Below are 25,167 nucleotides of genomic sequence, written 5' to 3'. Positions count from 1 at the left end.
TATGGGCAGCTCGCCCCACCCCTGGGTGCGCCACCCCAGGCGCCTGAGCGGCTTCCTCTGCCGCTGCCATATAATATGGCTCAAAGGGGAGAATCCATTTGGTACCACCTGTTGGGGGTAATACATGTGGGCAGTGCTGCTCACTGACCCCAGCAGGATGGTTTATAGCTTCCCTCCCCAGCACCAATTCAAAGCAGGCTGGTTTGGGGAGTCTCCTGATCACCTGCAGCCATACAGGCAGATGGTCTACATCCTTAGTGGGGCCTAGTCCTGATGTTGAATGCCTTTCAGGACAACAGCCTCTTAGAGACAGCTGCTTCTACAGGGGGGCAGAGGGCCTGATGTTCGCCTGTATCATTCCCCACTCACCACCACCTCCTCCTCCTCCTCCTGCTGCTGCCTTCAGTTGGGCTGAGTGGCAATCTAGCCACTATTTCCACTCCCCCTGCACTCTCACAGTGGCAGGGGACTCCCAGAACCACAAGAGTATGCATGTCCTCACCAGAATGGGGCAGAAGCTGGGAGAGACTGACAGCTATTTGTTCCTGTCCCATAAACTCCCCCTCACACAGGTAATGCTGCAGGTCAGGGGAGCCTCTTTCTGAAAGGAGACACATTGGTATTTCAGCTGGGTTAGACATCATGTTTGTATTTCATTGTCTGAGTGAGTTCTTCAACTAAATTCCATAACAAATGTTTGCTACACCTTTTTTACCAGACTCCAAGGTTTACTCTTATTGCCTGCTCTGAAGCAGGCTAGTTTAATCTCCTGGATGTAAAAGCTTTAGTGTGTTGCTTAGTCCTGACCTAGATCCAGGTTTCTGGGAATCTTATGTGAAGCACTTTCTGAAAAATAATAATAATGGAAAATAGCAATGCTATATAAAGCACGATTTATTGCCATTCAAAAAGTTGAATTTCCTGTAATTGTTATTTTTAGTCAAATGAAATGTTGCTGAACTGTGGATTTAGAGTAAATGTAAATTTTTATTAAACCTAAGATTCAGTATATATAAAATTTAGCTTTTGAAATAGTGCTGTGCATTCTATAAATTCATAGAAAATATATACATAGCTGTAGTTTTAGTAAGGCATAGAAAATATAATTACTGTATTCTAGTTTTTTGGTTATTTGAAAGAACCTCAGGCAGATAACAGCATTTTATTTTTGAACTGGGGCAAAAAAAAAACTATTCTAGGTTAAAATCAGGTCTGGTTTAAAAGTCCATTTATATAACATGAACCACATTTTATATGATGTTGTTTAATATTTAGATATGTTTTACAGTCAGAAGAATCACTGCATGGTTAAGCTGGATAGGTCAAACTGTATCCCACCACTGTAAAACCTGAATATAATAAATATTATTAAAATATTGAAGAGTTGTCAAAACTGAAATTTGGCATGGTATATCTACATGACGTGACATGCTCTGATTAATTTTCAGACTGATGAATTGAGGAATTGCTGAGATAATGTGTTTAAAATCTTTTACCTTTGTGCCCCCTCCCCCCATTTGTGACCATTCTTTGCCCTGGCATAACATATCACCAAGTTTTTTCTTGACCTCTTTTAACACTGTTCCTGTTCTGGTTAAAATCTATTTTGTCTTTATGGAGATTTTATCTTTTAAATCAGCTTCCACCTGGCTGCAGGCCAACAGCAGAAGCAATGATGGTACCATAGGGCTATTCTCTCAGCTCTGCTAAGAGACCAGCTTCATGGATAGCTCATTTAGTAGAGCATGAGTCTGTGAATCTAAGGGTTGTTGGTTTGAGCCCCATGTTGGGTGAAAGATAGGTTGGACTAGATAATGTTTATGGTCCTTTCCAACTCTATGACTCTATGATTCCTCCTCTCCCTTAGTTGTTTCTATTCAAGCTCATCATTTTGCAAGCTTCGTAACTTGAACTGGCATTTCAGTTTTTCATGGTCCCCTTACTTCCCCATCCCACTTTTCCTTTTGTGTACAATCTTTTAGATTGTAAGTGTGTAGACATGGACTGTCTTGTTTGTTAGTGATACTATGTAAGCTGCTCCATGAGTCTGTTAGGCTGAAGTGCAGAGTAAATTGGCTGAAGGAGAAAACAGTGGAAAAGTAAAAGGTATCCTAGTTGTACCTTACTTTCCAATGAAGATTGGGACTGGTGGTAGTGAGTGAAACCTATTTGACTTTTGGAGGGGGGCTTAGTCAATTTAAATTGATTTAAGGTGGTCTGGGGGCTTTTTAACAAGTTTCTTATTTTTATAGTACTTTAAAGTAAAGCCTCTGAGTGTTTTTGCCATACACAGCCAGAAGAATGTCCTGGAAATGATCCAGTGGAGTCCACACCCACCCCGGCGAAAAACCCCATAAAACATTCTGTTGGTTGGAAGTTCAGATCAGCCATGGTAAATAAGTTAAGTTCCCCTATTAAGCAAACAATTCAAGTAAGGACAGGTCATGTTGCAGGGCATGGTCAGTCCTAAGCCTCTTCCTTCAACAACAATGACTGTCAGAAGCCTGAGAAGGAAGCTGTGGCTGCCAAGTAAGGTGGAGAAGTGTTTTGTGTATAAGCGTGGGATGTGTGGGGATTTGCAAGTGTGTTAAGGCCTTTATCTATCTGTGTTTGGAGGGTTTGCAGGGTTCTGGGCAGCTGGTTCCAACATTGTTCAACTGTGGTTTGTGTCAAACCAACCATAGTTAATGTTAACCAGTTTGTCACTTCAGACTGCAGTTATGTAGAAGTGAAAACTTCTGTATAGGAAGGGGAGAAGGGAGAAAGAAGTACACAAACTCAAGGCTTGCCTAGGCTAATTCATGCCACACTAAAATGCGCTTTCACATAACATCCGAATGCAATTTGTGTGAGTCTATAGAATTTATTTGCTGGCTATTTGATGCAGAGATTATGCCTGGTGCTTTGGCTTGCAGTTTCTGTGCTTTTTGGTATATATGAGTCACTGTTAGTGGCCTAACATATGTTTAGCATATATACCCTGGACATGGCTAGCCTGCTGGGGACTTAGGTATGATTCTGGTGTAGCTCTGTAAGCTGCCTGGGTGGGATTCCATCTGGGAACCATATGTAAAGCTCTGTGTGCTCTCTGAAAGGTGAGCAGGGTATATGTTGAAATAAATAAAAGATAAAATAAATAATGCTTTTTGCTTTTAATATATAATCAACAGACCTCTTATTGTAAGGAGAGTGTTTATAGTTGTCTCAAATTTGCTTCAGAAATTTTCCTTAAAATGAACTTTAGATATTTTAGTAAATATGTTAAAGAAGGAAAAAAAGAAAGCGCAAGATGCTCTTCTCCAACTCAGTTCTTCTCCCAAGGAGATCACAACTTCAGAAAGTGAGATATTTTCTGTCCCTTTGGAAAATAGATCCAGTTTACTTCACAGGAACACAGGTTAGTGGCTTCAGACTATTCTCCGGTGTTTAATTACTATGTGCCATCCCTTGAGGTGCTGTACTTATGTGTAGAATATAATAAAGGCTGACTGTAGTATTTCTGCATCATGTCTCTACTCTTTTGCTTCTACTTCATATATGCAGAAAGGTTTGTTTGTCCAGCCAATTAGGTGTCATAAGTAGCTTTTACTCGGTGGAAAATGTGATTAAGAAACGGCTATCAAGTCCTGGAACACTGCCTGGATTAATTAATAGTCTGGAGAGCCAATAAACTGAAACAGGCAGATTCCCTGTGTTTGAGTGGTTTCTGAGTCTGGGAATTGGTCAGTTGTCTGTTCTGGATGGGGTTGCAGTCCCTCTGAAGGAACAGGTATGTAGCTTGTGGGTACTCATTGATCCAGCATTGTCACTGGAAGCTCAAGTGTCCTCAGCTTCTAGGAGTACTTTTTATCAGCTCTGGCCGGTAAGCCAGCTACAACCATTCCCTGACAGGGATAGCTTGGCAACAGTAGTTTGTGCAGTGGTAACCTCTAGACTTGATTGCTGTAATGTTATTTACTTGGGGCTGCCTTTGAATTTTGTCAGAAACACGCAGCTAGTGTAAAACACTACTGCACAGTTTGCTCTCTGGGGCAAGCAATTGACAACATGTGACACCTCTGTCCCACAGACTGCAAATTAGTTGCTGAATTAGATTCAATGTTTCTCTCCTGGTGTATAAAGACTGGGGTATCTGGGAAGCCAGCTCTCCTTATACATTCCAACCTGTTGACTTGGATCTCTGGATTAAGATCCATTGATGATGCCACAAGTGCCTGTGGTGAATCAAGCAGAGATTTGACCATATGCTTTTAACATTGTGGCATCCATTCTCTGGAATTCCCTTCACTTAGAAGTGAAGCAAGCCCCAATGTTATGTTTTTGTCATTTGTTGAAAACTTTGTCTTTTTTATCTCTGTAGTTTTTATTTCTTGTTATGTTTTAGTGCTGCTTGATTATCTGCATTATGTTTTATATGCTATTTATGTACACCACTCTGCAGTTTTCTGGATGTAGTTGGTTTAGAAATTCTGAAATCAGTCAGTCTTACTGTGAGCTTTAATAAAGCCAATTATACTTAGGGAGGCTGTTCATTTGTATGGCTTACATTATCTATGGTAAGAGTGGGGAGCTGCCAGTCTGCTGGCCAAATGTAGCCTCCTCATTTGGCCTGCAAGGCCATTTTGGGGAAGCTGTGCCCACTCACCTAACACCTGAAATCCTACATGATGTCAGGGGTAGGTAAGAGATTTAATTCCCTGCAGAAGAAATGTGAACATCGTCAAGGTAGAAATTCTACTATTTAATAAAAAAAAAGGTATAAAACATCCTTTCTCTTAGTTAAATGTCATGATTTCTTTGAACAAATTTTGTGTTAAGTAAAATGAAATCTGATTATATGAATGGTTCACTACAGACCTTTCTTACAGTACAGGCATTTAAGCAGTCTGATAGGCCAGTTAAATTTTGGGGAGGAGGACAGGAACTAAATCCTTCCTTTGTTATATTGAAGTGAAGGAAAGCTTGAATACTAAATGTCAGTACTGAAAAAGAAGACCATATTGTTCTTTTTAAAATAGCAGTGGTCTCAGTGTGTTTATGTTGTTTGAACATGTGTACTAAATAGTCACCTGGAACTATTCAGTGCTCTAGAAGTCCCCACATGACTCACTCCATCCTTTTAACCATTTGAGATTCCAAAAAAACAAACAAAAGCTAACCATGAGTGCTGAAAGGCATCTGAGATAGAAGTTTTCATTCAAACAACTTCCCACCATCAATAACGCTTCGGGTTTTATAAAACCACTATCAAGTATTAGATGAGGAATAAACAGCTGATCAAAAATAAACGGAGTTGGGTCCATAGGGCTCCTAAGACAAATGGAAGAGTCGTACCTTTGACATTACAATTTCAGAAGTTGTAGTCAGTTCTAAGGAGAATGACAAAAAAATGTACTGTGAAGAAGAAAAATAGAAATGGAGACAATTTAAATGATGAAACTTGACCTTGATATTTTTTTTACTAACATTAGGAAAAGTGGTTAATAAGTAATCTCAAAATGGATTAACATTTAATATGCAATGACAGTTTGAGAGGTAGAGCAACAGAACGGAAGAGCCTACTAATACTGAGTGGCAACGGGAGGGCGGGAGAGAACACCCACAGCCTTACCAGTAGGAGATGCAAGATAGCTAAAGAGTGTGGTAACAATGCTTTAGATACGTAAATAAAGTCAGTATGCTACATAAAGCTAGACCTTCTGAAAGTGTGGGTTACAACCCACACAGATGGGTCCCAGAATATTTCAGGGAGGATTGTGCAATGAGGAGCTTTTTTCATTTAGTGTAATGGAAGGTGTCCCAAAGGTCATTTAATTCAACCTCTTGTCACTGCAGGAAACTGGGACGATCTTGTTCTGATGTAAAATTAATCCAAATCATGGCTTAATGCAAATGAGCAAGCATGTGGGTTCCCAGAGAGGAGATTGTAGCTGCTCCTCCCTGACTGATGTGCTGTTTCACTGCACTAAGCTAAGTCATGGGTGTCATCTGGATTTGAGTTTGTTCTATGGTTTAGAGCTCATGGTTTGTCTGGGAGAGCTAAATGATTATATCAGACACAGATAGCATCCTAAACCAAACCATAGCTTAGCTCAGCACAGCAGCAAAATGAGCAGGGAAAAGAAAGGCTACTGCAATCTCCTCTCTGCAAACAACACAATTCAAACAAGCACAATTCAAAGTGTTGGTGCTGACCTTTAAAGCAGTAAATGGCCACAGCCCAGTATACTTGAAGGAGTGTCTCCACCCCCACCGAGGTCCAGCTTCGAGGGCCTTTGGCGTTTCCCTCCCTGCAAGAAGTGAGGTTACAGGGAACCAGACAGGGGGCATTATTATTATTATTATTATTATTATTATTATTATTATTATTACTACTACTACTACTACAACAACAAAGAGACTGAGTTAAAAATGCAAGAATCAATCAATACTTACCTGGCAGGGGAGACACCTTGATAAAAAATGCAAGAACCAAATTTAGGTTCACCTTGATACTACTTGAATTAGGGTCATGAGACTAAGGCTGCGAAATTCCTAACACTAAGAAGTGAACCTCATTACATATAGTAGGAATTACATTTGAATAAACATGTACAGGAATGCTCTGTTAACATTTGAAAATTGAATATCTGAAGAAAAAAATTAATATCTGTTCTAATGACTCTATTGTGCTATGTTAAATCTTGCTTGTCAGACCTAGTCTGCCTTGGAATCCTCTCATGTTCCATTATCAGTGGATGTCTTGGGTTTGATAAAATGAGTAGCTTGAGTCTGAGCCAGTGGTATAGAACTCACAAGTAGATGTATGATATTAAAGCAAGGGTGTTTTCCCCCGTATAAATATTTTCCACATTTCACTTACTTTATGATTCCAGTTTACAATCAAGAAGAGATTTCCTATATGTTATTAAACTGCTATGTCATTTCTTTTCATTTTGTGGCATGCTATATTTTCATTTGTTCCTGTAGGTAGTGTGAAATTTAATTGCCAGAAGGTGCTTTTTTCATAATTATTGCTTTCAGATTAGTGATCTAAACCATTGTGAAGAACCTGCAACTTAGAGCCATGTAAGAATTCTGTAAGAGTTCTTCATGATCATTTGGATGGAATGGCCTAGGAAAGAGTAGATTTAACAACTGTTCTTTATACCTACTACAGTCAAAGGAGATAATCAAAGTGGTAAACAAAGTATGAAAATGAACATAAAAATAAAATTGACAATAATAGTTAAAATAGCTTCAACACAATTCAAGACTAAAACAAACATTTAAAAATGGGACACATTTTTGTGGTAACAATAAGATTAAACAGCAACTGAATCAAAGGCTTTTTTAAAAAAAGAAAGTCTTCAAGTTAGATTTAACTTCCAAGAGCAGGGTGTTCCCCATAACAAGAGCCACAGAGCAGGTTTGGGGCAGCTCAGACCCATGGGCCAAATGGGGCCCTTCAAGCCTGTCTAGTTCTCAGTACTCTCCCAATTTTTGCCTCCTCCCCAAGCCTGCTCCCCTCTCTCCAGGCCCCAAAACCTCCCTGGGTCCTTTTGCTACTGCAGTGTGTCCTTGAACTGTGATCATGTCTCCTTGCTTGTCTGGATAGAGACTGGTGATGTGTGTGTTGATACCTGTATGGCTGGAATGTAGCCTGCTGTACAAAGGTAGGAGTCACATCCGTTGCACTGTCCACTTTTGCCTCTGGCTTGCAGTCTCCAGAAGGTTTCCCACAATGCAATGCAGCCCCCAGAGTGAAAAAAAAGGCTCCCTATCACTGCCATAGAGAAAGCCCTCTCATGTATTGCTACCAACCGTACCTCAGAATTCGGTTGCATGTGCAAGAGGACGACATCACTTGAGCTTAAAGGACAGACAGATTCTCAGAGGAGGAGATGGGTTTTCAAGTAGCTATTTAGGGCTGATAATAAGCACCTTGAATTGAACTTGGAAAGGAATCAGCAGTCCAGTCTTGTCTTGCCAACCCAATGTCAACAGTAGATGGGCACGCATAACCCAGAGAATGCTGAACTGCATAGGAAGATGGATTACTTAATTTTGTAAAAAGTGGACAACTTCAATATCTTATTTTTATTTAGAGATAAAAGCATATGCTTGCCATCTTCTGTCTAGTCTGTCCAGCAAGCTTCTGGCAACATATATGAAACTCACAGATCGTTACAAATATAAACTTGTAGAAATATAAAATTTTAAATGCCTTTATAATGTATACCTGTCAAGCAAGTGAAAGCTGACTGGTCTGACTGGAATGACGAGAAGTCCTTTGTGTTCTAATAAATTCTTTCTTGGGCAAATAAAAGAGAGATCTGTTGCAGATTTAATTTGTAGTGTTCTCTTTCCCACTTAGTTAATTTTCTTCATTATCTTTCTTATCTATTTCCAATTGACTTATAAAAAGAGAGTCTGGCTGAAGCAGGAAAAGTAGAATTAACTCACAGACTCCATTTGATGGCAAAAACCTCCTGGAACAAAGAATTAAAAACACTGGAGACAGCCTTATCCAGATGAGTTGAATATGTTATTCTGGAATCCAACAAGAAGGCTGGAAAAACATGACCTTCAAATCTTAGAACACATTCAGTAAGATCTGACTACACATCTTGATCAGAAATAAATACACAGAGGAGGTCGGACAAAGCAGCCAATAGCAAGCTTTCCAACATCCATAAAACACTAGACCACCTAACTTCATCATCTGTTGACTTTGGCCACTGAATGTTATTATCTGCCTTGGTTTTTTATTTAAAAAAATAGTTTTACTCTCTTAATTTCACTTCTCTGTTAATGGTTGTGTGTGTGTGTAATAGTCACTATTTTTTATGAACAGATAATCTGAACTAGGAAACAAGGGCGCTCTCTTGTTTTGTGGCCTGAGATTTTCTCTCTCTCAATCTCCAGATGTCCTTTTAGCAGCAACAGATACCTGGATGATGCTTTATGAGCTAGATTTGATCCTTCTTGCAGAATATGTTAGTGGCATTTGCTGCAGTTGAACTCATGGTAAATTTTGATATTAGCTCAATAGTAGAAGAAAAGCCACAACTTAAAACTCCACACAGCAAGAATTTAGCTGGCAGAAATGTAAAGGATAAAGAAAGGCAGTGTGGTTAATGATCTAACTTGAGTGGATTCCTTTTTATCAGAAATCACACATTTTTAATTGGCACAATATCACAAATAAAGACACAAATGCCAATAGAGTGAAAATAAAAAAGTTGTTAAAGATATGCAGATGGTATTCATTTCAACAGTTCTCAAAACAATCCATTATTATACCATTTTTATAGGATTAATTCCAATGATGTCAAATAAACACAATCAGCATCTGCTGGTCCTGCTGGAGACCACATTCCCCAAACTGATCTCTGACTAGGACTTAGCTGAGCTAGAGAAAGACTGCTGCTTCTTGGCTTTCTTGTTGGAAGCCATTGCCCACTCTTAGGCTCTTGCTTCAGAGCCCACCTAGACATAGCAACAAGGAGGAAAAGGATTGCTGCCCAACAGTCGCAGCTCTGGGGAAAGAATGAGCAAGCCTCAAATTGAACTAGCAAGTTCAGTGTGTGTGTGTGTGTTACTGTTTTTACTATTCCTCTGGGAGCCGCCCGGAGTGGCTGGGGAAACCCAGCCAGATGGGCGGGGTATAAATAATAAAATTTTATTGTTGTTGTTGTGAATGCGAATACCTGGAGTCTATTGCCCTGAACCCACAGAAACCTGAAACCAGCCTTGATTCCAAATGATGGGACTGATTGCAGTTGTAGTCCAAAAGATCTGCAAGGTACAAGGTGGTTAAAGGTTGATTTACTTAATCTGCCAGAGTCTCCCAAGTTTCCATTGTAGAAGTTTCCTTACGTAAGACATGGCTGATGGTTACTTGTCCACATTTTTCTTACCGTTCACCCATGTGTTTTTGACAGGATGTGGACTCATTTTGAGAAATGTTACACTGTGTGAGAGAGAAAGAATGACTTGTTCAACACCCAGTGAACTCCATAGCTGAACAAAGACTTGTGATTTATTAGAAACTTCACAAATGGGTTCCATAGAGCAGAATTCTTAAACCTTGGGCCCCCAGACATTGGTCTACAACCTGCAGCATCCCTATCCAGAGAGCCAGTGTGGTGTAGTGGTTAAGAGCGGTAGTCACGTAATCTGGGGAACCGGGTTCGTGTCTCCGCTCCTCCACATGCAGCTGCTGGGTGACCTTGGGCCAGTCACACTTTTTTGAAGTCTCTCAGCCCCACTCACCTCACAGAGTGTTTGTTGTGGGGGAGGAAGGGAAAGGAGAATGTTAGCCGCTTTGAGACTCCTTAAAGGGAGTGAAAGGCGGGATATCAAATCCAAACTCTTCTTCTATCCAGCTTATTCAATTGTTAGGGATGATGGGAGTGGGAGTCCTTCAACATCTGGGGACCCAAGGTTGAGGTAGACAACTAGTACAAAGCCTATGGACCTTAATAGTATAGGCATGCCTAAAGAAAAAGATTACTCCTGATTTCATTGATTAGTAAGTAGTTCCTCTTCTCTGTGCTGTGTTGCTTGTACAGTGAGCATCATGTCCTGAAATGATCTCCTCAATCCTGAGAGGGGGAGGGCTTTGTCCTAGATCTTTATTAGATGTTTGTGCTGATTTAAGAGCTTTTTTGGTATTGGTTGATTTAAAAGTTCTGCTGCATAGTAAAAGGAACCTGCTGAAATCAGTGGCAAATCCCCAGTTAATTAAAAAAAAATCACCCAAAGGCTATTTAAAAACAACCTACTAATTATAATTTCCGTGTGCTGCTCTGGTTCGCCAGAAGCAGCTTAGTCATGCTGGCCACATGACCCGGAAGCTGTATGCCGGCTCCCTCGGCCAATGAAGTGAGATGAGCACCGCAACCCCAGAGTCGTCTGCGACTGGACCTAATGTGTCTTGTATCACAGATAAATAATAATTATGATACGCTGTTTCTTTTGCAGAAGAAAATAACTGAGGTTTTAATAAACATGCCATTAATATCTAGAATTCTCAGATATTGACGAAGATTGAATGTAAAACTCTAGAGCTGTTTCAAGAAATGAACTTTAAGGCTATATTGAAGGACTTTATCTTTTTGAGGCAAGTTGTTTAGTTAATTCTTATGTTTCATTTGGAATCCTTTTTTGTGTGAAGATTTTAGCGTTCCTTTGTTTTTAATAGATGTGCTTTAGACTAAAAATTATTAGGAATGAGTTTATAGAGTTGTGTGTGCATATCTCCTGTTTTGCAGAGGCTTCCCTCATTAAGGCTGACTGCAGATAAACTATGCCCAAACTTCTGATCATGGTTTTCATGTACCATCATCGTCTCTCCTCCCCTCTCCTTGGGGAATATTACCCTCCCTAACTAAGACTGCCCTCATGAACAGAATTTTAAAGCAGAGTTTTGAAGTGGGATATTAAAAGCCCTGCAATTCCTTGCTACTAGGAAACAACAATAAAACAATAGAAGTGGTAGGATGGAAAAGAAGCTGGAAGCAAAACTTAACTGTCATTACAGGCTAGATTTTAAAACCAGAAGTGGAATGTCCAAGGTTTCTGTTGGGAATATAAATGTTTCTTTGAATGTGGAAATACTGAAAAGGGATGTCAGGGTTGGGGTTTTCTATGCAGACATCCCATTCTGTTTAAGCAGGTTTATTTAATTAACTAGATTCTGGTGCAGAATTGTTTACAGCTGTAGGATCTATCGCAGCAGGCTGCATGCTGAAATAGGATAGTATGACTAGTAGTTTCCATAATGTATCATAACTTTTTATCTTAGTAGAAATTGGTGACTTAAAAGTATCAGACAACTATGCAGGTGCTTGAATATAATTGCCACATTTTATTAGCAAGGCTTTAAGACTTCTAGCAAAAAAAATATTAATAAATATGGCAGTTTGTATGCTTTTTTCTTGTAGGAAGATATGTATAAAGGTGTCTTCAAAGGGGATGCTTGTCCAAGCAGGTTGCCAAAAGAGCCTCGGGAGCAGCTTTACTTAGTACTTCTTCCTTGCAGATGCAGAGTAACTTAGGCACCAAAGCAGTCACACGTGCTTTTTCCCAGCATTAATGTAAATCTTTATCTTAGGGATAGTTCAGACATTAGTGAGCTAGAGATTTGTGTTTGCCAATCAGAAAAACTATAACCATCAGGCAAACTGCACATATGACTCATGGCATAAATATGTACGTCCATATTTACATATGTGTGTGTTTTCTGTCGTTGCTCACCTCAAATAGGTGAAGAGGAACATACCGTCTTTTTCTGTGTATAAGATTAGGTTATTTTCCTAAAAAATAATGTCAAAAATTAGGGGGCGTCTTATGCACAGATAGTGTCTCCCCCCATTTTCTTAAATCTGAGTCCCCCAAAATAGTCCACTTATACATGGGGGCATCTTATAGACAGAAAAATATGGTAGATATCAGATATATGTAGATGGATGTTAATGGCCACATGTTAGGGTGTACAGTGGAAGGTGCACAGTCATAATGCCCCATAAATTTTTTGCCCTAATGCCCCATAAATAATTTTTGAGAATGATTATGAGAATGGTCCCTTGGAAACGGTAATATGTGACATGGGTCTAAATGTCTGAAAATTAGTATATGTGTGTCGGGGGGGGGAATGTTATTCAGTCTTGAAATATTGTAACTTTAGGGGCTGTAGATACAAGCCACTTAATATACAAGTCCACAGAAAATCTGCAATTCATTTTAAGAGCTGTAATACCATAATAGCTTTTGTTTGGGAACCTGATTTGCATACATTAACAATGGACATGGGCAATAGCTTGAGTAGAAGACACTTTTGTTTGTGCAAGGAAAAGCTTGAATTTACACTGTTGTAGTCCTCCCTGTAGGGACGCGGGTGGCGCTGTGGGTTAAACCACAGAGCCTAGGACTTGCTGATCAGAAGGTCGGCGGTTTGAATTCCCGTGACGGGGTGAGCTCCAGTTGCTCGGTCCCTGCTCCTGCCCACCTAGCAGTTTGAAAGCACATCAAAGTGCAAGTAGATAAATAGGTACCGCTCCGGTGGGAAGGTAAACGGCGTTTCTGTGTGCTTCTCTGGTTTGTCAGAAGCGGCTTAGTCATGCTGGCCACATGACCTGGAAGCTGTACGCCGGCTCCCTCGGCCAATAAAGCGAGATGAGTGCCGCAACCCCAGAGTCGGCCACAACTGGACCTAATGGTCAGGGGTCCCTTTACCTTAGTCCTCCCTGTGCAGGCCCTCCATTCCTGTGTCACAACCTGCACCACTCTAGAGAGTTCCCTGGCTCTCAGGGTTTTCTTTTTCTTCTAGAGATGCAAGTGCTATAAAAAGAGGTTGCAAGCTCTCGTTCTCTCAATTTTAGTTTCCCTCAGTTTCTCGTGTTTTGAATCTTAAATTTATTGAATTTTTCCAATTTCCACATCATTCCGTGGTGTGTTTTTTTAAGAAAGAATTCTCATGACTTACTATGTCATCTAATATATAATTTTTTTTACACAGTTATGTCTAATGTTTTTGGAATCACTTCCCCCTCATATAATGTACTTCTTTGCAATTTATAGTGCCATTTCCCTAAAACAATGCACTTTCCCCTTATATACACTTTTTGTACATATTTTTGTTTTGAGAACCACATCACTAAATTATTGAGACATACTACCCTCAACACTTACATTTTAGCACAGTGATCTAAGGATCATAGTGTTAAGCTATCAGTTTCTGATGTAAATTCTGAAGAAACAGTTTGGAATCGCACAACAAATTATAAAAGGAAAACTGAAACAGCATTTATATAAATAGCAGTCCATCTTTGTTTCCTGTTCTGCATCAGGCACACTTAAAATTTCATTTCTTTCCTTGAAATAAATGTAATGAAGAAAATTAGTGAAGTGTCATTGAAACTTAATCAAGATCGCTTTTCCAAACTCATTAAGTGTCATTGCTTCTTGGGAACATTAAGATTTCTAAATTAAATTAAAGCTCCCATTTTAAGCCTTAGAGGATTTGAAATGTTGCTTTTAAATCTAGATTAATTGCTACAATCCGCTTTAGTTGCGTCATTCCCATATAGTCTTGTGTTCTCTGTAATAGGTATTTGTACCTAAGGTGAATAATCAGGCATGGTTAATGAAATACCATGAATGTTTGTGGATGATTTATAGAATTTCAGAAAACATTTCTTTTATATTTCAACCAACCTGTCTGTGTAAATAATGTTAAGTGCATATTTTTCTTGTGGTAAAGATTAGTAAGAAATCTTCCTGCTCGTGTGGTGAGCTTTTTCCTATGTTGTGTGATTTACAGAGTGAAATTCACTCCTTAAAGAAAGCCTCATAAAATGTCTATCCACCAATGAATTTTTAGAGGAAATTGATGTTGTTAGCTTTGGATACTGTCATTTTCAAACACTCCACAAAACATCAGACTCTTATTGCAGGAGTTCATTTTAATGTAGTGACACACTACCTCAGCTTTGGACATAAATTTCCAGGAAAATATATCCCCTTTTTTTCTTAATATTTTTATTATTTAAGAAATGAATGCAAACATTAAAATAATAACAGTAACAGAAAACTCTCTCTGTGTGTGTTGACGTGTATCTGAAATGAAAACATATTGGCATTCAAAGTGAATGAAATAAATTGCAAATGAAATAAAATTTATATTATATGAATACTATAAACCAAAAAGTTTTTCCGAGGTATCTAATGTTAGATACATCCAGAAATAAATTTTACAGAGTTCCTAATAATGCATGTGAGAGAATATTTCCTTGTTGCATTAATATATTATGAACACAGTCCATTTTTCAAAATACTCTCTTGGTTTTAACATCTTTTCTCCAAGCTTGTATGATGAAAATGTTGTACTTGCCAGTTCTCATGGCCATTTGTAACATGACAAAGCTACCACGAATTGACTGTGCCCTACAGTTTTGCTAAAGTGAGGTAGTTTGGAGTATTCAAAGATACAGAAACTGCCAGATATGACATTGTGGTTAAGCCAAGTTTTTGAAGCCTTTTTAGGACTTGCTGAATTGTAAACTCATTCTACGATGAAGCAACCACACAACTGTTTTCCCTGCACAAGAAGATCATAAAAAGTCAACTCCTAGTGATTCTGCAATACCAAATATGGTTGTGGGAATCATTACGAAGACATTTTCAGCTAGCTTTTATAGCCATGAAGTGCATTATTTTCTAACAGAAGTCATGGTGCATATAGTATAATAGAAACAGAGATACTTTCACAGCCTTTCTTAAATTACATATTCTCTCCAACACAAGCATCAATGTTGGGAGAATGTTTGAAAACCTGTGATAATGTGAAAGGAATGTGTGAACTCAAGTTCGTTGCATTTGCACTGAATATATATTGTATATTACTATGGACACTTAAAAAAACTTCTTTTACAAGACGTGTTTTTTTATTTCTCTGCAAATGTCGCTATCTTATAAAGGGATGCTCATATAATGTTGTAACCAGATGAAAGCTAACTTTTTGCTTCAAGCTCATCAGACCTATGCCAGATTCCGTAGGCACAATGAATCATGATAATTATACATGGGTGAGAGCATTTCATAGCTGTTTAAGGATGGGTTGTTTGCAACAGTGTGAATCTAGGACATAAAAAGAATTGTCTATAGCATTTGGAATCCATTTACCTTGGACAGTTCACCAAAGACTTCATATTTCGTTCCTCCAAGGGAAAAGATGACTCCTCATCAAAACAAATTAAAGCTGGTCAAAGGAAACTTTTAAAGAAATGAATTGAAAGCATTTGAGACTGGAAGAAAAAGCAGCTAAAGAGTTACATCACTGCTTCATGCATTATAGCCCTTAGACAACATGATCCCCAAAAGAACATTTCAGATGGCTTCTAAGCCTTGAGGTTCATTTTGAGTTGTAGCTTCCTGAAGACTGCTTTGACCCCCTATGCAAAATATTTCCTGCCCTTCTTTCTCCTGTTTCCATGAAACGGCACTTTGGAATAGTTCTTTATATTTCTTTATATCTTAGTCACTGATATAGAGATTAAATGCTAGGTGTTCCTTCAGGAAGACCAATATAAACCATGGCAGCACCAGTAGGGCAGGCATGGCCAAACATGTTGTGGCCTTGAATCTTACCTTGCCTACCAGTCTGAGCATTAAAGTGTCGGAATCTCCCCAACGACTGAGCTACTACTCCGGTCGAGCCTTCAGAATCTCATCCAACCATGATTAACGACCTGAGCCTTTGATAAGGCTCCAGGCACGTTCCCCATTCAGCAAAGTATCAAAGCAGCAGAAGAGACAAGATGTTTGAGCTACATTGCTAGGTTTCATTTCTAACTACGCAGACAGAAAGGAAATATACATGCTCTCTCTGGGAAAACAGAGAGCAACTGGAAAACAAAGGAACAGGAAACCAGTAGCATCACATCCGCCTCCTGTCTTCCATGAGACTTCCAACAGTCAGGAATCTCTGGAATGTAAAACAGAGTCTTGTGACTCCAAGCACTGCACAGTGGCATAAACAGAAACCAACATAAAGATTATGGCAGAATCCATAGTCTTGAGTTCAAGCTCTTCATCCAATAATAGCCAGGACAATTTCCTTGTGGGGCACTATATACTGGTGCTGGTGTGCTGTGATTGGGTGTTGAATTACACCACATCCTGTGCTCTTTTATCATGGTGATGTGGGCAGGATGGAATTTTATGGGTGGGTGGGTGGGGTATTGCAGCAAGTCTGGAGTGTCACCTTAGTCCGAAGGAGTATAAAATATGGTATGAGTGTGCTCTTTCCCCTGCCTTGCCTATGTCTTGCTTTCTACTTCATCCCATTTAACCATCCCACTAGTGTATCTTTACCAGTGAAACAGCCTCACTGGCAGGGTGTTCCACCAACAGCTGTCATGGCTTTATCGTATCCAGCATCCCACTGATACAGTACACCTTCTGCCGAATCCTATGACACCTCAGCAAGCTTTATAACACATTGTTTCCCTGCACTGGCACTAATTCTAAATTTCCAGTTCTTTAGGCTGCTGAGATTGCCAGGAATAGCTGTAATAGAGCATAAAACACCACTGTATTAAGATAAATATATTCAAATTTATTACACATAGCCCTGAGAAGTAAAGACACAAGGCCTATGATTGATCATTCCACACAAAATATGAATCCATCATATTAGCAGAACTGGTTCAGGTGGATTTTAAAAAATGGCTGGAAGATGAGAACTCATATAGTTCAGAATAAACAGTGATGATGTGGAAAAGGTGTCTTACATTAATCTTATCTCAGCGGAGAAGTATATTTATAGATGAAGCAAGACTTGCTAGACTCAAAGCTAGAGGCAGTGGGGGTAGCCACTCTAATGTGCTATTGGCAAAAATAGAGAATTGTTCCTGTTAGCTGGTGGTTAGTAAGAGTAGATTTAAAGTGTATGAAATGCAGACTTTCAGATCATTGTTTGAGGAATGGAGACCTTAGAAGAACTATTTTGTGTCTGCCTTCTTTGTTCCTTTCTGCTGTATGCCACAATGTTTAGCATTAAACGTGGCAGTCAAAGTTCTTTTTCATGTCATGCCCTTATGTTTGTTTGGTTGCCCTTACACCACTTGTCCTCCTGCTATCTCCAGATCTATTTACTTATGTGGCGCTCCCCAGTAAATCATGGGGCTAATTGAGCTCCACGGTGCTGGAGAGGACACTTGGGTACAATTTCTTAATGGCCCACTGCACCTCACCGTTCCATAGTGGGACTAGGAACGCAGAAGAATTGCTAGCATTGGCTACTGGAAAATCTCCCAGAGTATTCAGGAATCCATTGGTTCCCATGAGTCTCCAGGATCAGACCATCTTAATAGGTCCCCCATCGCTTCAGGTTATTACTATTGTGTAGTATTGCTATTAGTAATAATCTTAGGATTAATTATGTTAATCGTATTTCTCATGCATTCCGACAGAATGCCACCTGCTGCCCGTGAAGAGCTTTTAGGTTAGATCAGACCAGGAAGACTCAGTAAAGGGAATACTGTGTAGGGAGAGACAGAAGACAAAAATACGCTGATGGACTTAAGAAGTGCAAAGTCTTCTTTGTTAATTACATAACAATGTTTTGAATTAATTCTTCACTGATTCTAGTTCTACAGGTTTCTGGTATGCAGGGGCATTGATACATTTGCTGTCTGCTCAGCTGCAACCACAACATTTCTCAGAGCGGGGGGAAAGTGTTACAATACTTTGGTTTGTAAAAGCATTAGCCTACTTCATTGGCTTTCAACCAGTATGCCATAGCACCCTGGGTGCCTTGAATGATAGTCAGGGGTACTGCGGGCAACACTGGCCTCTGTCCCTCTTTCCTTTCCTTCCTCCCTCTGATGCCTTATCATGTCTCTGCCTTCCAAAGGCTTGCACAACTGTTTGTTGCAGCAGGCCTGGCTACAAACTCCCCAGGTAAATGGTACCTCTGGGGCTGGCCAGGGGGTACTTCCCAGGCCCCTGTGGGGCAGTGGGAGGAGGCACCTATCTTTGGGGCTGGGGGGGAGAGATGAGGGGCAGCAGCAGCGACTGCCCAGAAGACTCCCAAGGAGAGGGGAGAAGAGAGGAAGTTGAGGGAACACTCCACAAAGGAGGGTGTTGGAAAAAAGATGAGAGGCTGCCAGCTCGGCAGGCAAGGGGTGACATAACTGGTCTCCTGAGCCCCACAGGGGTACCACAGAAAGAAGGCAGTTGGTTAAGGGAGCCATGGACCCAAAAAGGTTGAAAACCTCTGGTCTACTTCTTCAGATATAGAAAAGAGAAGGTTGTGGTGCTGAACTAGAATTTACTGGGGGAACAAGGTGAGGCAATAGGAATTGCTCCTCTGCCAGCACAGTTAAATTCCTGCAGGGGTGCATCTGAGGAAGCAGATGGCTGCTTCAGAATGCTTAAACTATTAAAAAATTGATTTAGTCTTTTTGCTTGCACCAAGTAAAATAACTTTTCTTCTGAAATGTATGTCCTAGAGCAAAGCAGCATAACTTAAAGTAAGTTTCAAGAGAGGAAAGAGAAAACTTACTTTTAATGAGCAATCTTTATTGTAAACTGAGCAGTAATAGATATATGCAGTTTGTGAGGAGTTCTAGAAAAAGCGTGATTTCTGACACAGGGTAAAAGAATACTTCTTATTTATTTAGATGTGGTGGCACCAATGGGTGGGGCTCAAAAGTTCTTGTGGCTTTAACTACAGATTTGACTTGGTATCCACTCCCATTTGCCTCTGCCAAACCTGCCATGCTTCTGTCCAGCTCCATTTTTCTCCCTATACCTACTAATTTAAGGGCTTTCTGTTAGTATGTGTATGCATTTAATGAAGTCACAGCTGGAAACTGTCAAGTGGTCCGGCAGTTCATTCTTGTGCATGTTTACGCAGAATTAAGTCCCTGTGTGTTTACTGGGGTTTCCTCCTAGGAAAATGTGCAGTGGACTGGGACTGGAGAGCAGGAGGGATCCATATCTGGATTTTGCTATTAGCCTGGAGAACTTGGACCATTGAGTACCTACATACCAGCCCCCCAGGAATAACATCCTTGTGTGTCTTGCGTTTTTAAATTGTAAATTGGATGATGAAGCCCCACCCCCCGTTCTCCAGTCGGCTGGATCAGACCAAGGGCCCATCTAGTCCAGTATCCTGTACTCACAGTGGCCAACCATATCCCTGTGGGAAACCAGCAAGCAGGATTTGAGCGCAAGAGCACTCAGCCCTCCTGTGGTTTCCAGCAGCTGATATTCAGAAGGGCTTCCTCCAACTTTGGAGTAAAGAGCATAGCCATTGTGGCTAATAGCCATTGACAGATGATGAATTTGTGTAATCCTCTTTGAAAACAATCAACGTGGGTGGCCATCACTGCCTCCTGTGGGTTCCATAGTTTAAGTACATGACAAGTACTTTCTTTTATCTGTCCTGAATCTTCCAACATTCAGCTTCATTGGATGTCTACAAGTTCTAGTGTTACGAGAGAGGGAGACAAACCTTTCTCTGTTTACTTTCTCCATGCCACATATAACTTTATCACCAATGTGAGCCAAACTGAGAGACAAGAATTTTCTGAAAAGCAGGATAAAAATGCAATTAAATAAATTTATAAATGTGAACTAGCCAAGTCCTTCCTACATCGTGATGATGCTTAGTTCAGTTATCTCCAAAGAATTGTAGTTCTAACCACACTTACCTAGAAGTAAATTCCATTTTGCTGAGTGGGATTTAATTCCAGTTTATTGTATTTTGGACTAGGGTGTGTTTTCTTTGGCACGTGTTTTAGCATTCCTTTAATTTAATTTAATTGGAAAATTTCTATACTGCCCTTCAGCTCAAGTAGTTTCCAGGGTAAATTACAAACAAAATACAAAAAAGCAAATGAAGTTGGTACAATAAATCAGAATACGACAATATCACAATAAAAACCAGCAATCAAGAGCTGCGGTTAAAACAAGTTCAGACTCAGTATGTTATGACTTAAAAGGCCTGAGCACAGTAATAGGAGGCTTGAGTGTGCGTTGCTTTATATGTTAATGGGACAGGGCTATATACACAAACCCCACCCCCAACGCCCTTGTGCCCCTCTCCACAGTCCCTGACCATCTATGTGTTGCATAGGGAAAGTATGCAGGGGGCTTCTACTTATATTCACTTGAACCTTTATCTGATCAAAGACTCTGAGGAAGCAGAGGCCCTGATGACACAGAGGAGTCTGATTATATTCAAGCAAATGCAAGCAGAATCCTGCTGAAGACCTTATCCACAAGCATGGAAACTAAGGAGCATGAGATGCTTGTGAAGACACTGGGGGACAGGGCTTGTGTTCCACCTCTGATCCCTAGCCAATGATCAGGGTTGATGGAAGTTCTAATCCAAGAACATGTAGAAGGCATGTTGTTGGCTATTCCCAGATTAGATAATTGCTATTAGTTATGAAGCATGAAAGCAATGGGGGATGGCTATTACTTGATGTCACCCTTGTAGTCTTGACAAAGAGTCTGACCATGATGGAAACAGAATGCTAAACTAGATGGAACTTGGTTTAATCCAGAAAGGCTGGATGTTACATTCAGTTGGTTTGACTAAAAATTCTGGGGGTGCTTTTGTAACAATAGTGATGTTAAAGGGTCATTCTGTGGTTATGAACTACATTAGAACGGTGATTGCATAAAAGCTGCCTAATTCATCTCTTCATGTGACCCAATGCATCTCAGTGATTAGTTATGCTAAAATAATAAAACTCTTACGTCATAATGATTGTGTGTGTGAGTGAGAGAGCGCGCATTAACTGCATGAAATCATTCTGTGGATGTTTGTGGAATGATTCCTACATGTGTATATAATTAAGCTTAGCTCTTATTGGGTGAAATGGACACAATAAGAAGGCTAGTGCAAAGCCTGTTCTCTGTTTAAAATACCACCGGAGCCTATGCTGAGGACTTAACATGGGATTTAAGTAGCGCTTAGGCCTTGTGCCTTGCCCTTTGCATTTAGTTTCATTGTGAAGTGTTTTGGAAGTTAGCCTCATAAAATGTGGTTAGCTTGTTTTAAAAGTTCCTTACTGCCTCCCTCTAAAATTATAATCACATGTGAACAGTTTAAATCTAATGGTGTTAAAAGTGACATTATGGTGCCAAAGATTCATTCAGCTCATTTAATCTGGGCACCCACCTTTTCCTTTGAGGGTTTGTGTTTTTCTCAAAGGCTCCATGTTCTTCAGTATAACACTGCAGGGGTACAATGAACTGCCTTGTTTTATGCATTTTCCATTTTTGAAGTAGAGCCCAGTGAAGGTATCCAGATGTATTACACATGCTCTTTGCAAAGAAGCTCGATGAAGCTTACAGCAGGGGAGTATTACCGCTGGGTTCTCCCCCTTTTAACGTCTTGATTTTTCTTGGTTCATTGTTCTTCAGCTCTGAAAATTTACTATTTTCTATTCTGAGCAGATGGGGATGATAATATCAGCAAAGTCCTTGCGGAGAACCAGTGAATTATGGCTACATGCAAACATTTCTAGTACTTTTTGTTTTACTACAAAGCAACTTCAAATAAATCGTCTTCGGCTTGGCTTGAAAAGTGTCTGCCTATGGTTTTTTGTTTTGTTTTTATTTGATTGGAAGTGGAAAAGTTTATGGAAGTGAGCAGTACAGTCCTATGCATATTTACTTGAGTCCCACTGCGTTCAATGGGACTACTTCCATCTTAAGTGTGCACAGTATTGTTGCTGCAGTAATTTAATAACAGTTATTGATGGACTTAAACAGCAATCCAGAGTCTTCCTACTCCAGAGCAATCCTGTTGACTGGATTTCTGTGTGCATGGTTAACAGAAGACCTAGCACCATACAGTGGTACCTCAGGTTAAGTACTTAATTTGTTCCAGAGGTCCGTACTTAACCTGAAAGTGTTCTTAACCTGAAGCACCACTTTAGCTAATGGTGCCTCCTGCTGCTGCCGCGCCGCTGGAGCCCGATTTCTGTTCTCATCCTGAAGCAAATTTCTTAACCTGAAGCACTATTTCTGGGTTAGCGGAGTCTGTAACCTGAAGCCTGTAACCAGAGGAACCACTGTATATGCTTCCCATTGTAGATGATGGCTATTTGCATACAAGGCATTTACATTGAAGCAGTTACCTTGCTGTTATTAGTACCCCTAGGACTCTGAACGTTGCTGTTAAATTTGTGGAGACAACATTGAGGGATTTCTTCAAATTTCCTCTAGCTACCCGATATACCTAGCCCCCTGCTAACTCTCTCACTTTCTCACTTTTCTCACTTTCTCTTCTTGTCCACTCTAGCAGATTATTATGCTGTGTATAGATTTTCCAATAACTAGATCAAGAGCTAATTTATGAATTTACTAACATTTTGACTGCTAAATTAGCAGATGATCAGATGACTATTAGGTAGAAAACAAAAGCAGAGTTTCAAATCAATGGCAAAGCAGGATCCTAAGCAAAAGCCCTTCTAGTTTGCTGACTTTGGACCAAAGAAAGCTGCCGTATACCAAGTCAGACCAACAAATCCATTTAGCTCAGTATTGTCTACACTGACTGGTAGCTGCTCTCCAGGGTTTCAGACAAAGACTCTCCCGCATCCTTACTTAGTGACCCTGGGAATTGAACCTGGTACTTTTCGGCATTCAAAGCAGATATACTATCCCTGAGCTATGCCACTTCCTCTAACTTCCAGGTTTTATCATTAGCCATGTTGGGTCTCATAGAGAACTAGGCTACCTTGCTACTGGATTTCCATATAGCAGTTGTTCTTAGAAGAAGTAGTATGGATGTGAAACTCCTGTAATATAGGAGATCTTCAGCCGTCCCATCATGAGACAATTCTGCTGTCTTTCTACAATCACTTAAACCTTGTAAAACAATTCTTTATTCTACAGGACAAAGCCTTTCTTCCTGAATCATGGTGGTATTAATATTTCCATCCATTTGATTGTAGAAGTCCCACTTAAGATTGATCAGGCCTCAAATCCTCCAGGCAGGGTTGTCCCCCTCTACAAATAGGTTGGTGAAATAACAGCTACTTTCTTCAATGATTCCTACACCCAATTCTCCCCTAATGTGATTGATGTTTGATAGCAAGGTAGCTGATTTCATAAACATAAAAGACAGTGGAAAGAACGTTTCAACACCCCATGCAACTCTACTGTAACTGGAAACACTGTATTTTAGTTCCCTTTAGGGCCTTGAAAATTATTAACAGTATTTATGGTCGCTACAGTGTAATGGTTGGCAGCTGGGATGCAATTTAACATCATCTGGCAACTTAATAGGAAAACCTCCGTTTTTCTTCCTTATTTCTATTAGTACCACCATCGGGTGTAATTCTGATGCACATTCCTATATACAGACTTCCAGCAGGAAGTGTAGGTCACTCTTTTCAAGGGACAGGTGACAGAACTTGTAGGCTGATGGATAAATATTTGTCCTGGAATGCAAGGGTTTGCTCACTTTTGCTGATATTTAGGAAGAAAAGAGAAAGAGGCTACTAATTGAGATGGGAGGATTTTCCAGGCTGCGGGTAGCAGAAAAGAAGGCACAACATAATGTGTGGGAGGAATCCATCTGAAAGTTGTATAAATCTTCATTATTAACTAAAACAAAGTTCATCAGCAAGGGAATCATCTCTTTCTACCAGCTCATCAAGTTTCCCACATTTCTTGGCATTTCCTTGTGTTGTGCTGACTCTGCTCTGTGTTTCTCCCAGTCTCTCCATCACTATCCAGTGTATATAGAATTCTTCTACAAACTGTCTTGCACTCACAGTCTGTCTAGACACTTATTTCCTATACTCCTGATTCGTCTCTCTGAGATTTGATGTCCATCTCCCATCTCCCCATCGTTCTCCTTGCATGCCGTTTTCAGAATGCAACTGTTTTCAGATGCATTTAAAAAATGACTAACTCAAAAAGAATCCCCCCATCCAAGCAAATTAATTTGATGTGCTATAGATAACTGTATAAACTGTGCTTTTCTTTAATGTTCTTGTTTAAAATTAGCAGATGACTTGGGCTGGGGGTTGCTACCCAGATTCTACTGGTGTGGTGCTAAACTTTAGTACCATGCTGTCTTCTAAAATTCTCTTTGAGTATTAAATTGTCTTTGAGTATTGATTGCTACTGGAAGAGAAAGTAGCAGATCAAGAGCCATTCTTCAAAATGGATTCAACTTTTGAAGAAAATACTTGGCAGCAAAACTCTGGTGCTGATTGGTATTGAAGGTGTGGGGTATACATCTTACAAATAAACAAACAAATCCTGAGGATGTTTATACTGAAATAAGTCCCACCAGATTTGTTAGGATTTAATCCCCTCCAAAATGTAATTTGGATTGCAGATTCGGTTATATTGATTAGCGTGTGCTGTGCTCCTAACTAGACTCTGTCCTTTAAATAGTTCTTTGACAATTATTTTTAAGAACTGTTAGACCAGAATTTGCTATCGCTTACTGCCACAGTTGTGACACTTCAAATCATACTGTGTGGTTTTTCTATACCCATGAATCTGGCTAGGATAATCCTGCCCTTGGGGTTGCAGGGGCGGGCTTGGTGAAAGAGATGGAATGTGGTGCAAGAGGATTGAGGAGAAGGCAGGATCCCACCCAAATCAGAGGCGCTTCTGCAAATGTAGCTCCTACTT

General features: G+C 40.0%; 1 protein-coding gene across 8 annotated transcripts in view; it reads left to right on the top strand.

The window, feature by feature from the left end:
- Positions 1 to 25,167, top strand: part of KIF6 (kinesin family member 6) — a 147,660-nt gene that overhangs the window by 51,244 nt on the left and 71,249 nt on the right. For all 8 annotated transcript variants that reach the window (XR_014524578.1, XR_014524579.1, XR_014524580.1 and 5 more), the window contains exon 13: positions 3,245 to 3,397. Coding sequence is in view for 1 of the 8 variants with exons in the window: in XM_083497189.1 (XP_083353315.1) it covers positions 3,245 to 3,397 (153 nt within the window). In the remaining 7 variants the exon portion in view is untranslated. The remainder of the gene's footprint in view (positions 1 to 3,244; positions 3,398 to 25,167) is intronic.

The sequence above is a fragment of the Podarcis liolepis genome (assembly GCF_965112155.1).
Source record: "Podarcis liolepis genome assembly, chromosome: 3".
NCBI classification, from domain to species: Eukaryota; Metazoa; Chordata; class Lepidosauria; order Squamata; family Lacertidae; genus Podarcis; species Podarcis liolepis.
The sequence above is the reverse complement of the archived record's forward strand: the minus strand, read 5'-3'. Positions and strand labels throughout refer to the sequence as shown.